The sequence below is a fragment of the Hyphopichia burtonii genome (genome assembly GCF_001661395.1).
Source record: "Hyphopichia burtonii NRRL Y-1933 unplaced genomic scaffold HYPBUscaffold_1, whole genome shotgun sequence".
NCBI classification, from domain to species: Eukaryota; Fungi; Ascomycota; class Pichiomycetes; order Serinales; family Debaryomycetaceae; genus Hyphopichia; species Hyphopichia burtonii.
Window position 1 is genome coordinate 2623600 of NW_017963728.1, and position 14922 is coordinate 2638521.

Here is a 14922-nt window from a genome sequence, read left to right on the forward strand (position 1 = left end):
CTGACCGTCGACCCAGGTTGGTCCACTTGCCCAAGAGCTGCCAATTCAGCTAATGGAGTCTGTTGCAAGAGCACAAGCCGCGGTCAATGGCTTGCTGGTCAGACAACGGTAGTTGAAGCAAACACTAGTTTTTCATGTGATGGAATACCCCGCCATACAAAATTCGCTGCTCACCGACGGATTCGAATTTTTTTTTTTTCGTTTTGTTAGCGAGGCTTCGGTACTGAAATTTTGAATATGATATTTGTCTGAAGGTATATATATATTTCGATAGAACCGGAGATTGTTCTTTGCTACTAGTATAAAACAATAAAAATGACGGTCAACACCACCATTAATTCTAAGACTCCTCCTAATCCACGTAATCAAATTGAGCTGGAACGTAACAATGCTCAATTTGATATCACCAAGATGAACTATTTTTTGGAAGGTTCCAAAGAACGTTCTGAGGAGGTGGAAAGATTTATCCAGCAGATGGAAAGAGATCCTATTTTGGCGGCATCTCCCAAACAGTACGATTTCACTAAGGCTGAACATCGTGAATGGACGGCCAAAAAAATTGCTCGTCTTTCCAAGTATATTGAACTGGAAACTTTTGATGAATTTGAACGTCGTATTAGTTTGATTAGTGTTTTTGATCCTCAATTGCATACTAGAATTGGGGTTCACTTGGGGTTGTTTATTGGCTGTCTTCGAGGCAATGGTTCCTTTGACCAAATGGGTTATTGGGCTTTGAAAAAGGAGACTGCTTTTGTTAAAAATATATATGGTTGTTTTGCCATGACGGAATTGGCCCATGGATCCAACGTTGCTGGTTTGGAAACCACCGCTACTTTTGATCAGGAAGAAGATCAATTTGTTATTAATACTCCTCATATTGGTGCCACCAAATGGTGGATTGGTGGTGCTGCTCACTCGGCTACTCATGCTGCTGTTTATGCCAGATTGATTGTAAAGGGTAAAGATTATGGGGTTAAAACTTTTGTTGTTCCTTTAAGAGATAGCAAACATGATTTACTCCCTGGTATTTCGATTGGGGATATCGGGGCTAAAATGGGTAGAGATGGTATCGATAATGGTTGGATTCAATTTTCAAGTGTTCGTATTCCAAGATATTTCATGTTACAAAAATATACTAAAGTTACCGCTGATGGTGATGTTAAATTACCTCCAAATGATCAATTATCTTATTCTGCTTTGTTAAGTGGACGTGTGGTTATGGTTAAAGATGCTTTTAGATGGTCTTCCAGAGTTATTACTATTGCTACTCGTTATGCCGTTGGTAGACGTCAATTTAAAGCTGCCACTGCTAAACCAGATGACTTGGAATCAAAATTAATTGATTATCCTTTACATCAACGTCGTTTGATTCCAATCTTGGCCTTAACTTATGCCTTTTCAAATGGTGCTAATGTCTTGGCTGAAACCTCTTCTAAAACTTTGGAAGAATTGGATGATGCCGTTGCTGATGAAAATCAAGCTGGTATTGATGCCGGTATTGAAAGTATGAAATCTTTATTCATTGCCTCTGGTTCCTTGAAATCAACTTGTACTTGGTTAACCTTGAAAAATATCGATGAATGTAGACAATCTTGTGGTGGTCACGGTTATTCCTCCTATGCTGGTTTTGGTAAAGCTTTTAATGATTTTGCTGTTCAATGTACTTGGGAAGGTGATAATAATATCTTGGGTATGTCTGTTGGTAAACAATTGGTTAAAAATATTTCGTCTGTCTTGAAGGATGGAGTCCAAACTAGTGGTATCTTGGAATTTTTAAACAATTCAAAATCAATCATTGGTGATAAAGTTATTTTAACTCCAAATGATTTGAAAAATCCAAGAAAAGTTTTGGAAGCTGTTGAAGTTGCCATTGTCAGAGCTTCAAATCAAGCTTTAATCACTTTGGATGCTAGAAATCAAGATTGGGATTATATTGGTGCTGATTTGGTTCAATTATCTAAATTATTGGCTCATTTCTTTTTATTAAAATCTTTCTTAGATAAGGTTGATGCAATCCCAGAAAGAGAATTGGTTCCAGTTTTAGACAAATTGGCCCAATTATATTCTGCTTCTATTATCTTGGAAGGTTTCTCCGGTATTTTCTTAACTTACAAAGTTGTTTCAACTGAAACTATTTCTTACTTATCTGCTGAACATATTCCTACTTTATGTACTGATTTAAGACCTCATGTTATTCCTTTAACTGATGCCTTCCAATTATCCGATATGATGATCAACTCATCCTTGGGTTCTTACGATGGTAATATCTATGAAAATTACTACAAGATTGTTAAAGACAATAACCCTCCATATATTGATAAAGCACCATATTCTAAAGATTTCGAAGCTTTGTTGAACAGACCTTCCTTAGAAGAAAGACAACGTGACGAAATCTCCGACGAAGCTCAAGAAATTTTATCTAGTGATAAGTAATGATTTGAACCAAAAAAGATTTAATTATTTCAATTCTTTGCAACCTTTTTTCCTCTTTATTTAAATATTTATTCTCTTTGATTGTTAGTTGAAATGAAAAATAAACATGATTTATGGTATTTTGATCTCTGTAGTATTTTTACCGTGACTTATTAATCCAGCCACATTAGCACCAGCCAAGGCAGAGGTTTCCATAGTGCTTATGAAAGGTTCAATAATATTCAAATACCATAATCCTTGTTCGATCTCAAAACTTCCAAAGTTTTTATTTGGTTTTAAATATGGGTATGACCTCCATTTTTTTCTAAAGATCCAACTTATATTCCCATTGCATCCGGTGAAGACATCTTCGAGAAACTCGGCCTTGATTCTTCTTGGTGAAAAAATTTTATAAAGGTACTCATCAGTATCTTCAAAATAATCAATGGCTGATATTGAATAGAAATCAGGAGTGTTACCTTGACCGTCCTTCGTGGTTAAAATTGATTTGGGTGATTCATTTGAATCTGAATCAATAAAAGATGGGGAGATAGTACAATTAGTAGAGATTAAAGTAACATGTAAATTAACATACTCAACTGGATGCTCTGAGAGCTTTTTGCCAGACCCGGATTGGAGATTTATCCTAGATTGGCCAAACGGTGATGCAATAATGACTTGGTCAAAATAAGACGTCTTATCGTCGTAGGAAACTAGCCAACCTTCTTCATTTTTCATTATTGATTTAACTCGAGTTTGAAGATGTAATTTTGCATCCGAATATTTGATAAAGTTGTCAAAGATTATCCAATTACCATCCTTAACTTGTTCCGCCCCATCGGCAGCGACTGCCACCAATGATCCAATTCCATGTATTTGATCAAGGTTCTGGGCATAATTTACTCTAGTGGCAGCCTGAATCAAATTATTTGCAAAATCATCACTGATTTCCTGTTCGTACAAGTATTCCTCCGCAGTCAAATGAGTGACTTCGGAGAATTTTGATTCCACAGTCAAATCTGTAAGGTTAGCGAAGGGGAAGTTTCCATCGTAATAACTTTGAAGGAATTTGCTAATGAATCTGTTCTTTAATCTCACCAATCTTATGGGTGAAAGTCCATACTTTATTAAAAGTTTGATATTTGACCACCACGATGAGCCTAGTTCGAGAACAACCCGGTCACCATTCCAAATTGCAACGGTTCCCTTAACCTTTTCGCCAAACTTCTGGGTCGACAAATTGAACGTCTCCACTGCATTCGTCAAGATTTTATTAGCTTTTACAAATACTGAGGCACCTAACTCAACTTTATGTCCCTTAACATCAACAGTAGTAGATCTTCCTCCGACACTATCAGATTTTTCAAATATTGTGATATCGTATTTACCGGGACTGAATCTTTGTAAATAATAAGCAGCAGAACTACCACCAGCTCCAGCTCCAATAATTGCAATTCGCTCTCTCTTATCAATGTTCAAATTGAAAAGTTCTTGTGGGGAAAGGTTTGCGCCATTACTGCTAACAAGGACAACCCATGCCAAACTAATTAGAACATGAAGAATCCTCATCTTGCTGATTTTCAATTGTATAGTATGATAAGAAAAACTTTTTAATCGGTTTAAAAGGGAGGTTTAATGTAGCAATATCGGGTAAGAATTGCGGACTAGGATAATTTTTAGAAAATTTGCAGTTTTTTTGACAAAATATACTTAAACTTGTATTAATTTACATAGAGAAGAATGACTAATCTAAATTATTATCTTCCACTTTGTAGTTGTCTAGGACAATTCTATATATGAAAGAAGGAGCGAACCCACCAATATTGGTGATATAAATATCGATATGTTCGGGGGAGACATAATCATCCAAAGGATTGGTGACTACATCGACGTTATCAACTAGTTTGGAATCACTATAATCCAAAACTTTACCGGAATTACCCACTTCGATCAAATCATCACGATTGAAAGGATATAATGGGGATAATTTATATAAACCAGCAACAGCCAAAACGGGAGTTTTATGTTCTTTGGCACATTCAACTACGTTGGCAACACCCGAATTTGCCATACAACCTCCATTGGCGAAAACAGATTTAGTCCCCAATATGACTTTTCCAACACGAGACATGACTGCAAATGTAGTTGTATCAGGTATCACGATAGTCTCAATCTTATGATCACATAATTTTTTGGCAAAAATGTGAGCAGCTTTAATGTCATTTGGGTAATTTTCAGTGACAAGAACAGTAAACTTTCTTTTGGATCTTGCTCTGATGAGGAATTGTAAAAGGGTATCTGAAGTAGGTGTTGGTGTCAATAAGATCTCATTATCGTGAATTAAATCAGCTGACATGGTTTCGATACCCTCATTAACATTTTGAATTTCATCGATTAAATCTCTTATACCTTGAATTATGATTGATCTGAAATCACTACTTTGTTTCTTCAGTTGATTTTGATCCGACTTATTATTATTATTATTAGTACTTAATAAACTAAACATCGAACTCATCATTGGGGTATTATCATTATTACCTTCGGTTTCAATCTCATCTCTTATCAATGCTAAAACTCGTCTTATGATGTTACCGGTGATCATCTCTCGAGGCTGGGCATTTATCATGACAGTACCAACTTTTCTAATCAAAGCAATTAAATCATAAGAATTACTCCATCTAGCTGCCGATATAACTCTCATCAATAAATGGGCAATGGCCAATGCAATGTCCTTGTCACCACCGATTTGGTGACGCTTCATCTGGGACACCACTGGGTCCACCAAAGCCAATATTTCAGGTGTGAGACTGTCACTCATGTTTGCAGTATTCCAAATATTCTGAAATATGTCTTCAAGACGTAATTCTGATTCATCTTCTAAAGTATTTTATTTTATTTTTTTTTTTTTTTGAAAAATTTTCAAAGATCCGCACACCAGCAGTTTTTACCTCAAAGCTAAACAGAAAGTCGAACCCAAATAGATTGAATTATACAGTTAACGATATACAGAGATAGACCACTAGTGAAATGACAAGCTTCAACGAAAGCTTGGAGGTGTCATTAGCAAAGTTGTATGAGAAGTCGCCCACATTCAATGTGTCCATTGAACTAATACAAAAATTGGCCAGGCATTTGAAATTTGAAACTTTTGTTGATACTGATGTTAGTTTTAGTAATTCTTTGACAAAGCTTAAAGGTTCTACAGATAAGCATGCGAGGTTATCGATAGCTGGGACCAGACTGTTGATAGATATTGATTTCACTGACGATAAAAATATAATTAGAGTGGGGATTTCATTAGCCAGCCGTAAATCCAGTGAAGAAAATGATCATGAAATGCCACTGGCTGAACTCGATCTGTACATTAGTAGATCAGAAAATAATGGAACCAAGGTTATAACTCTTGATTTGACAAAGGAGCATGCTTACTCAATTACATTAGGTGATTTCAATGAAAACGGAATCGAAAAACTACTTTTCAATAACTTAAATCAGTTAAAATTGAATACCTTCCCTGAAAATCTAAAGTTTATATCTAATCTTGATAGGTTGTCTTCCTCATCGTTGGATTTATTCCATTATTTTAACTCTCTTGTATTATTATTCCACGTTATTCACAAAATCGAGTTAGAGAAACAACCGGGTAATTGGCAAGTTGAAAAAGGTTACGCTAGTAAAATAGGGAAACCATCGTCGAACAACGTTAAAACCAATGAACTTGGATTATTTATAACATACTGGAAGGATCTAAGGTATCTAGACCATGAAGCTAGTCTAAGTGACGACGAGTATACCTTTGAATTATATATTGATGAAACAACTCGTGAACCAATCGATTATTTAGAAGAACAGAAATATAATGACTGGATCTTAGACGATGATCAAAACCAACCAATCAAATATAAATTTGGATTTCAAGATGGAACTCAATTACTACCACCAAACTCGAGCGATTCTTCGGAGTCATCAACAGAAACTAAAAGATGGTCTATATATTTAAAATTGAACAAACCAGTATATGTCCCAGCATCAAGTATTGAGCTTTTAGGATTGGTTAATTATCTGACTGTATCGCCAGAGAAAGATGAAGTATACAACTTATTGCAACAGGATGAAGCAATGATCAGTTTTGATCTTGATAAACCAACCAAACTTACATTTAAACAACAATTAGCCCATAAAATGATTGCATTAAAATCGCTAGAATTGAATCATTTAAGTGATATCACAAATTTGGTTGCAATACTAAGAAATCAAATAATACTCACAAATATCATAAGATCATCACTCAAGCATCATTCGGTCACCCAAGGTTTCGAAATTAAAACTGAACACGGAATCAGTACGAGAAGTACTGAATTATCAGCAGAAGCTAAGAAAAAATTGAAAGAATCTCTTAAGCTTCCAGATGATGTTACCGAAGAAGCATTATTGGGACTTGGAGCAGTTTCAGAAAATGCCAATTATACCAATAATAAAATTATCAATCCGAAAGAAATTGACGTGGAAACTTTTATGACAGAACTGAACGATAACGAGGATTCAAGTGGTAAAGAAGATCCAGGAATTGAATTAGTCTGGGAAGATATCGAATACCAAAGTGAAAACAAGGATTTAACTTTTAAATTGAAAGGTATCAATGGAACCTTGAGATTTAGAATATCTAATGGGGAAATAAGGTTGATTCCACAAGATGATGATATCGAAATGAAGGGAAGCGAAGAGTCCAATGACGAATTTCATAAGAAAGTGATCAAGGGACTTAATGTTTCAGAAGATTTAGTAGAAAGTTTACATTTTGCATATACTTGAGTCCACAATTTTTTTTTTTTTTTTTTTTTTTTTGATAGATAAATAGCTTTTATATATTGTATTTACAGAGGAAATATTGGTAATTAATATACTTTATCATAATCATAACTCATGAAACAGAACCCTAAAGTTTAACACCGATATGAATACTTGCCACACCAAAAGTCAAATTTTCATAACCTTTTTCAGGAACGTAGAAGCCAGCTTTTTCAATCATACCTTTAAATTCTTCTTGTTTTGGGAAATTTCTAATACTTTCAACCAAGTACTGATAAGAGTCACGGTCATTGGCAATCAATTGACCCATTAACGGTAATAAGCTAAAAGAATATGCTTGATAAACATAATCAATTACTGGATTATCAACTTGACTAAATTCAAGACATGCAAAAATTCCACCTGGTCTTAAAACACGATAAGCAGTATCCAACCCAGCCTGTATATTGGTGAAATTTCTAATACCAAAAGCAATAGTATAAACGTCTTTTGAATTATCTTCAATTTGATCCATAGTTTCACCATTTTGAACCAAAAAGTTTACTCGATCAGAACCATCATTCCATTTAGTTGATTGAAATCTATTTTTACCTTCAGCCAACATATCAGCATTAATGTCAGCAATGGTCATGGTTGAAGAAATATCATTAAATCTTGATTCTGCATGATCAAGTAAACCAAATGCAATATCACCAGTCCCACCAGCAACATCCAAGAAATCAAGAGGTCTTGAAGATCCTGGTCTCATTCCGGCATCCAAACGATTGATAAAGTGTGATTTCCATAAACGATGTATACCAAGAGACATGGCATCGTTCATAACATCATAATTAGAAGCAACCGATGAAAAAACTCCACCAACAAGTTTTTCCTTTTCGTCTTTATTCACGGTTTTATAACCAAAATGGGTGGTTTCATCTTTCTTACTAGAGTAGTATCTAATTGGTGCAATTGCACGGTTAAGAAGCGAACGTGACTCGAGCCTCACCAAGGGTCTCGTAATAAGATGCGAGCTCATTGATACACAGGATGGTATGAACAGATATAAAGAGATAAAGAGATGGTAAGATTTTCATTGCTCGAGTTCTTTTTTTTTTTCAGTTTTTTTTTTTTTTTTTTTGATTTGTTAAGAATTTGAAGTCCGCACGCAACGGATATGGTGATGTTTTTACAGTATATAAAGTAACGTTTATAAATTAATTGATTATGAAAGTATTTAAATATATAGAAAAGATTAAGCTTTAACGACACGAATGGTGTTACTGTGACCAACACCACGGGTCCAACCTTGGACGGTAATGATGGAGTCACCCTTTTTAATGATACCCAAGTCGATTGCTTCGGAAACAGCCCATCTTAATCTATTTTCGACATCTTCTTGCCAGTTTTCAACTTGAGGTTTAGAGTAAATGAAAGGATAAACCCCTCTATAAAGATGAGAGTATCTAGCGGCTCTATCGTTTCTAGTAACCATCATGATTGGAACGTTTGGTTTATATTTAGAGACTAATCTTGGAGTTAAACCAGAAGTGGATAAAACAACAATGGCTTTAGCATCTTGTTCATAAGAAGCAGAAACAGCAGCCATAGCACAAGTTTCAGAAGTAGGAGTTGGTCTTAAAGCCAAGGATCTAATTTCGTTATGTAAAGGTTGATAAGCAATTGCCTTTTCAGCAATGATAGCAGTATTATGCATCATTGAAACAGCTTCGAAAGGATAAGTACCTTTAGCAGTTTCACCAGATAACATAACACAATCGGCACCATCTAAGATAGCATTACCAACATCCGAGACTTCAGCTCTGGTTGGTCTTGGATTGTAAGTCATTGATTCTAACATTTGAGTAGCACAAATAACTGGTTTAGCAGCTAAGTTACATTTAGCAATTAATTGTTTTTGAACAACGAAAACTTGAGGAGCAGGAATTTCAATACCCAAATCACCTCTTGCAACCATAACCCCATCGGTTTGAGTTAAAATATCATCGAAGTTATTAACCCCTTGTTGATTTTCAATTTTAGAAATAATTTGAATATCTTTACCTTCTTCACCCAAAACTTTTCTAATTTCTTTAATATCATCACCAGTACGAATGAAAGAGGCAAAGATCATGTGAACACCATTTTTAACCCCAAATTTAATATCAGCTTTATCCTTTTCTGATAAAGCAGGTAAATCAACATCGGTACCTGGTAAGTTAACCCCTTTATGAGAACAAATTTTACCAGCATTAACTGATTTGACTCTTAAAGTTTTATCATCAACAACTTCTAAAACTTCAAAGGATAAAACCCCATCATCAACATAAATGATTCTACCAGCTTCAATAACTTTAGTAATGTTTTTATAATCGATATACATGATTTTATCATCACATTTTTTCAAATATGCATCATCGGTGGTGAAAATCATTTCGTGGTTTGGTTGAATTGGGTAATCTTTTTCATCGATAGTGGTACCAGTTCTAATTTCTGGTCCTTTGGTATCTAAAGCAATGGCCAATGGACGTCCTTTATATATTTCTTCGGATTTTTTAGCATTATCAATAACGGATTGATGGTATTCGTATGATCCATGAGAGAAATTCATACGAACAATGTTCAAACCGGCTTTTCTTAATTTAACTAAAACATCAACATTATTGGTTTTTGGACCAATAGTACCAATAATTGATGAACGACGTAAAACCTTGTCAGGGGTTTCAGAAGTATTCAATTTGGTTAACCAAGATAAAGCTGCGTGAGACATATTATTATTATTATTATTATAAGATAAAGAAATAAATTTCGCTTTTCCAATTGAAACTTTTCAATGAGGAATTACCAATTTATATATAGTTTCAGGAGTTTTTGGCACTTCCGGTGCTGATTCAATTAATTTTTCAAAAAATTCTCATCAGGTGTTTTTGTTGTGTCCCGAACGAACGGCCCACTATCAACCGTCTCACGGAGACGACTTCCGAGGGGAGAAGAGCGCCAGGGCCAACTCCGAGACTGGGCACTTCCGAGGGCAGCCTGCCGCCTACTGATCGCATATTCCTCGCTGGGGAAACGTGCTCCGATCGGGGTCGGCCACTCCCCGGCCGCGCCCTCGTAAGTCAGGCCCACCTCCGAGGGGGAGAGCGAGTGCTATCATCTGACTAACGTCAGATGATGAACAGGCCAACTACGTAATGCTCTCAGGTGGTCCGCGAGCTCCATGCTCTTGCCGTAAACCCAATGGCCTACCAGGCGCTCCCTCCAAACCTGTTCCACGCTTCCGAGTGCTGTGCTGGGGGCCATTGGCGGATTGATAAATCTCGGAATCGGAGTTTTTCCTTTGTGTCAACGTCAACTTGGGAATAAAAAAACAGATGTACGGGTGTACGGATAATTTGGATGTACGGGCGCATTTGACAAGAAAAGAGAGGGGTAGTGCACAATGCACAATTTTGTTTGGGATGTACGGAGGCGAAAACCAGGACATGATATACAAGTATGATAATGAAGTCAAGAAGAAGTAAGGCAGTAAGTATGGTGGTTCCAATTATCTTGGGTATAGGAGTGAGCGTGGCGGTCCTCACGGCCAAGTCCACCCTAGCGGCGTACCGAAAGTACATCCATTTGACGCCCAGTATGATTGCGTACTTGAACAATATCAAAATTGATTCGCCTTCAACGTCACTTAAAAGCGAAAATCTGCATCTAGACTACTTGAAAAGACACTATAGGGCCTCGGGGTTCGAAGAGAAGATGACCGAAAGAGAAGCATTGTTGGTAATGGGGATCGAAGGTGACGATATCAATCATTTAAATAAAGATATCTTGAAAAATCGATATAGAAAATTAATGGTGATGAACCATCCAGATAGAAACGGTAGCCAATACCTTACTCAAAAAATTAATCAGGCAAAAGATATTCTTGATAAAAGTTATTTATTTAGAAAATAGTCTATGTAATTATTCACCGATATTTATCATATTACCGTGGTCATCAATAATCCCACTTATATCTTCTCCAATTAATTCGGTAACCTTGTCCCTTAATCCATTACTTGCTTCTTGTGCTTTTTCTTTACCTCCTTCAAAGTTCTCCCGAACTCTTAAATAGTGCTGTAATTCTTCAGCACTAACCGATGGATTTAATTCACTTTGTGCTTTAATAAAATCTTCCATACTAACCAAAACTTCAATATCTTCTTTGGTGGCTACATTATCAAACCACCATCTAGTTGACACCGGAGGTTTACCCAGTTGCTTCAAAGTTTCATTCATTCGTTTAATTTTTATATCAACTTCATTGGCACTTCTGGTCATTGCATTCAACATTGAATCAGAACATAATGCATAAAAATCAGCCCCAGTAAATGTAAATGAACAATTATGGGCGATTTCTTCTAAATTAACATCGTCATGTAATTTGAATTTTCTAGTCAATGCCTCTAATATCTTAGCTTGTTTTTCATCAGTATCTGATATTCCTAAATATAACATTTTATCAAATCTACCCGGTCTCAATAATGCTTCATCTAATAAATCAGGTCTGTTGGTTGCTCCAACAACAAATACACCGTCTCCATTATCTCCTCCACTCATCCCATCTAATTCTGCTAATAATTGCGATACAATTCTATCCATAACCCCTCCACTATCTCCTTGGTTACCTCTTTTGGGTGCAACCGAATCCAATTCATCGAAAAAAATCACACAGGGCTTTGCATCTCGGGCCTTTTGGAATACTCGACGTACATTGGCTTCTGACTCCCCAATATACATATTAAGTAATTCCGGACCTTTAACACTGAAAAAATTTAACAGAAAATTGGTTGCAATTGCTTTTGCTAATAAGGTTTTACCAGTTCCTGGTGGTCCATAGAATAAAATACCACTTCTTTTTTTAAGTCCATTATTAAACAATTCGGGATGTTTTAATGGCATATCAATAGTATCCAAAATTTCATCTTTAACTAAATCAAGTCCTCCAATATCTTCCCATTTAACATCGGGTATACGCGGTGCTCCTATAGAATCACTGAATTGATTACGTGCATCATTAATGGATTTATTGAAATCATCAGGAATCCAGGTAATTATTCCTCCATTACCAATCTTGATAAGTTGTTTTATTGGTATACCTTGTTCAATAGAAAGTTTCATCAATCTTTTAATAGCCAATTGTTTAGCTTTATTTACAATAGATATTAAATCCCGTGGAGTTAAACCGGCTGATTGTAATGCAAGTGCTTGATAACTTACATCTTGTCTTCTATAAAATGGGAAACTCTGTACATCAATGGGAGCATTATCTTGAAATTCTAATTTGTCTTCAAATGGATCAAGTTTTTCTTGCACTGGGGTTTCATTTGATATCAAAAATTTAAAAATTTCTAAACGTTCTTGTTCATTTGGTACGTTTAAATCTATTTGGAATTTAACCATCAGTCTAACAGAATCATTCAATTTATCAATATCATTACAACTCATGATAACTATAACATTTGGATATTTATCCAAGTAATCATTCAAGGTTTGAACTATTCTTAACGATAATGAAGTTGTCATATTGGCCCCTTGCTCATTCTGATTAGTTTGAACACATAGATTTTCAATATGTTTTAAATAAATAACATGGAAACTACTGTTAGAAGTAATTTCATCTTGTCCGTTAATTACTTTATCAATTTTACCAGTTAATAAACCAACTGTTTTCAATTCTGCTCCTGGATTAATTAATTCAAATCCATCTAATTCAATTAGATTTAAACCAAGCTCTAAACATAAATTACGAACCAAAGTCGTCTTACCCAATCCTCTTGACATTGAATTAAGCAAAATAGAGGTTTTCAATTTAATTGGCGTTGATAAACAAGTAGTGATGATCTTTTTTAATTCGCTTGCATACTTGAAATTTGCTGGATTTCCTTGAATAGCTTTGTTATAGTTAAATATTGGTGGTAATTCAAAATATTGATACCATTGAGTGAATTCGTCACCTGGTAGTTTTATAAATTCAAGACCGGATGAAATTAAGGTTGTTTTCAATGGATCAATTATGAATTGTGAGGTTTCAGAGGCATCACCACTTAATTCAACAATTTTAAACCACGCAACACTATCAGGATCACCGGATGGAATAATAGCCTCCTCAGACTCCACAGCATTTTTCTCATCATTGGCCAGAGAGTTGCTTACATCAAAGAACGTTTTGGCCAAAACAGAATCAATCACAACTGCTATAAGGTCATTTTGTCTAATGCATTTAAAGGAATTGTGGAAAGTATCTTTTAATGCAGTGAAAAAACTTTGTTGAAAAGTTCGATCCATAGTTATTGGGGAGGCGATACGAGAAATGGTTACTGATTTAGCAATAGGGATAATTTCATTGAATTGGTTATTTTGCAAGTTTTCATTACGAATTTGTTCGACTGTAACCTTTGAGTTTGGATTCAAGTTTGAATTGATTAAAAGTAACGGCGAGATATATATGTGGCCAGTTGGGAATGAATTATTTGGTTCTAATAAAGTAAATAGCTTGACAATGATTTTGTCTTCTTGATAATTTAATATAACAGAATCACCATTAAAGATTGGGAAATTAATTTTTTTCAAATCTTTTGTATTAACAAAAATAAACAAGTCAGAATCTTCGCTAGCCACCGAAGGAGGTAAACCATCGATTGTGATTTTAGAAGGTAACGGTTTAATCTTAAATTCAAAATTTGGCTTTGAAGATTCAGATACCAAATCCAATTTCATGGATGATGCTAGATAGTCGGACAAATCAACTTCATTTTCATCATAGTCCTCTTCGTCGGATTCAATGTCGTCGTTGTCTTCATCAGGGGAAGACTGGTCTTCATCAACCTCTTTAATAAGCACTATATTTGTTTCACTGTTAACAATACCTTGAGGAACTGGTTCGCATAACTTAATCAGTCCATTTAGAAGTCTGATTATTTCGCCATTGGAAACCACAGCTCCGCTATGAGTCAAGTATTCATTGATAAACTTGGATCTAAGTGATTCAGCGTCGCCATTTTGTAATATATCATAGATGTGATTTGGTAAATTGATGAAAATTTGATCTAACTTTGGAATAACCGAATAGTCAATAGATTGAATGATGGCGGTATTGAAAGTCAAGTGACTACCAAACGTTGACAATTGTGAGTTATTAATAAAGTTGATTGAATTAGAAGTTTGTGATTGATGATCAATCTTAGATATTTTATATATTTTGAAACTATCAAAGTAATCGGGCACCCCTAAGAACTTGATCAACACAAATCGATTCTTTCTGTTATTGGATTCAATAATGTCATTCTTGGAAGGGAAATCTGAATTGGATGCATCGGGAAATAGCCTAATGAATAGTTCGAATGATATATGAAGAGAATCATATTCATTAATTGTTGGATCGTTACTGATATGAACATTAGCAATTGTTGAAAGCGACTTGATCGGCGGTATCCCACCATTACTAACTGATGGCAGCATTGCAATAACCAAAGAAAGAACAAGTAGTAACGAAGTTATTAAAGAAGTTATAAATCGTTGATAACCGCCAAATCCTCGGGCTAATTTAGTGAGAAAAAGATTATTGTGGGGGAAATTTCACGGTGGATTCCGCTGTTTCTGTCCAAATCTGCACACTTTGCACAAGCTATCCTTCCAGCGAGCTTGGAGTCCCTCAAAGACAACGTTGCAATTACGGTGACGGGC

The 14922-nt window shown here is 35.4% G+C and overlaps 8 protein-coding genes across 8 annotated transcripts; 3 read left to right on the plus strand and 5 right to left on the minus strand.

Annotated features, from left to right (window-relative positions):
• Window positions 1-315: 315 nt before the first annotated feature.
• HYPBUDRAFT_146840 (acyl-CoA oxidase) lies at window positions 316-2433 on the plus strand (the record flags this gene model as incomplete). The annotated part of the gene is made up of 1 exon (XM_020219997.1): window positions 316-2433. The coding sequence occupies one exon, from the start codon at window positions 316-318 to the stop codon at window positions 2431-2433; it is 2118 nt and encodes a 705-aa protein (XP_020079578.1).
• On the minus strand, window positions 2175-4024 carry HYPBUDRAFT_151805 (prenylcysteine lyase family protein). Its single transcript, XM_020220693.1, has one exon. It carries the CDS (start codon window positions 3979-3981, stop codon window positions 2545-2547), a length of 1437 nt encoding a protein of 478 aa, XP_020079579.1. The 5' UTR covers window positions 3982-4024; the 3' UTR covers window positions 2175-2544.
• Window positions 4025-4127: 103 nt separating this feature from the next.
• On the minus strand, window positions 4128-5218 carry GCD7 (translation initiation factor eIF2B subunit beta). Its single transcript, XM_020219212.1, has one exon. It carries the CDS (start codon window positions 5171-5173, stop codon window positions 4157-4159), a length of 1017 nt encoding a protein of 338 aa, XP_020079580.1. The 5' UTR covers window positions 5174-5218; the 3' UTR covers window positions 4128-4156.
• A 178-nt stretch (window positions 5219-5396) lies between these two features.
• MED1 (Med1p) lies at window positions 5397-7230 on the plus strand. Its single transcript, XM_020222904.1, has one exon. The coding sequence runs from the start codon at window positions 5440-5442 to the stop codon at window positions 7222-7224; it is 1785 nt and encodes a 594-aa protein (XP_020079581.1). The 5' UTR covers window positions 5397-5439; the 3' UTR covers window positions 7225-7230.
• An 89-nt stretch (window positions 7231-7319) lies between these two features.
• COQ5 (2-hexaprenyl-6-methoxy-1,4-benzoquinone methyltransferase) lies at window positions 7320-8297 on the minus strand (the record flags this gene model as incomplete). The annotated part of the gene is made up of 2 exons (XM_020222473.1): window positions 7320-8159; window positions 8194-8297. 2 exons carry the CDS (start codon window positions 8295-8297, stop codon window positions 7349-7351), a joined length of 915 nt encoding a protein of 304 aa, XP_020079582.1. The 3' UTR covers window positions 7320-7348.
• A 131-nt stretch (window positions 8298-8428) lies between these two features.
• On the minus strand, window positions 8429-9990 carry CDC19 (pyruvate kinase). The gene has a single exon (XM_020220694.1). The coding sequence runs from the start codon at window positions 9968-9970 to the stop codon at window positions 8456-8458; it is 1515 nt and encodes a 504-aa protein (XP_020079583.1). The 5' UTR covers window positions 9971-9990; the 3' UTR covers window positions 8429-8455.
• A 744-nt stretch (window positions 9991-10734) lies between these two features.
• Window positions 10735-11151, plus strand: MDJ2 (Mdj2p; the record flags this gene model as incomplete). Its single annotated transcript, XM_020218181.1, has 1 exon — window positions 10735-11151. The coding sequence occupies one exon, from the start codon at window positions 10735-10737 to the stop codon at window positions 11149-11151; it is 417 nt and encodes a 138-aa protein (XP_020079584.1).
• PEX6 (AAA family ATPase peroxin 6) lies at window positions 11119-14912 on the minus strand. The gene has a single exon (XM_020219213.1). It carries the CDS (start codon window positions 14695-14697, stop codon window positions 11161-11163), a length of 3537 nt encoding a protein of 1178 aa, XP_020079585.1. The 5' UTR covers window positions 14698-14912; the 3' UTR covers window positions 11119-11160.
• Between the last annotated feature and the right edge of the window lie 10 nt (window positions 14913-14922).

Excerpts from the sequence above, each read along its gene's own strand:
- HYPBUDRAFT_151805 (XM_020220693.1), bottom strand. The coding sequence starts at position 3,981 with ATGAGGATTCTTCATGTTCTAATTAGTTTGGCATGGGTTGTCCTTGTT.
- GCD7 (XM_020219212.1), bottom strand. The coding sequence starts at position 5,173 with ATGAAGCGTCACCAAATCGGTGGTGACAAGGACATTGCATTGGCCATT.
- MED1 (XM_020222904.1), top strand. The coding sequence starts at position 5,440 with ATGACAAGCTTCAACGAAAGCTTGGAGGTGTCATTAGCAAAGTTGTAT.
- CDC19 (XM_020220694.1), bottom strand. The coding sequence starts at position 9,970 with ATGTCTCACGCAGCTTTATCTTGGTTAACCAAATTGAATACTTCTGAA.
- PEX6 (XM_020219213.1), bottom strand. The coding sequence starts at position 14,697 with ATGCTGCCATCAGTTAGTAATGGTGGGATACCGCCGATCAAGTCGCTT.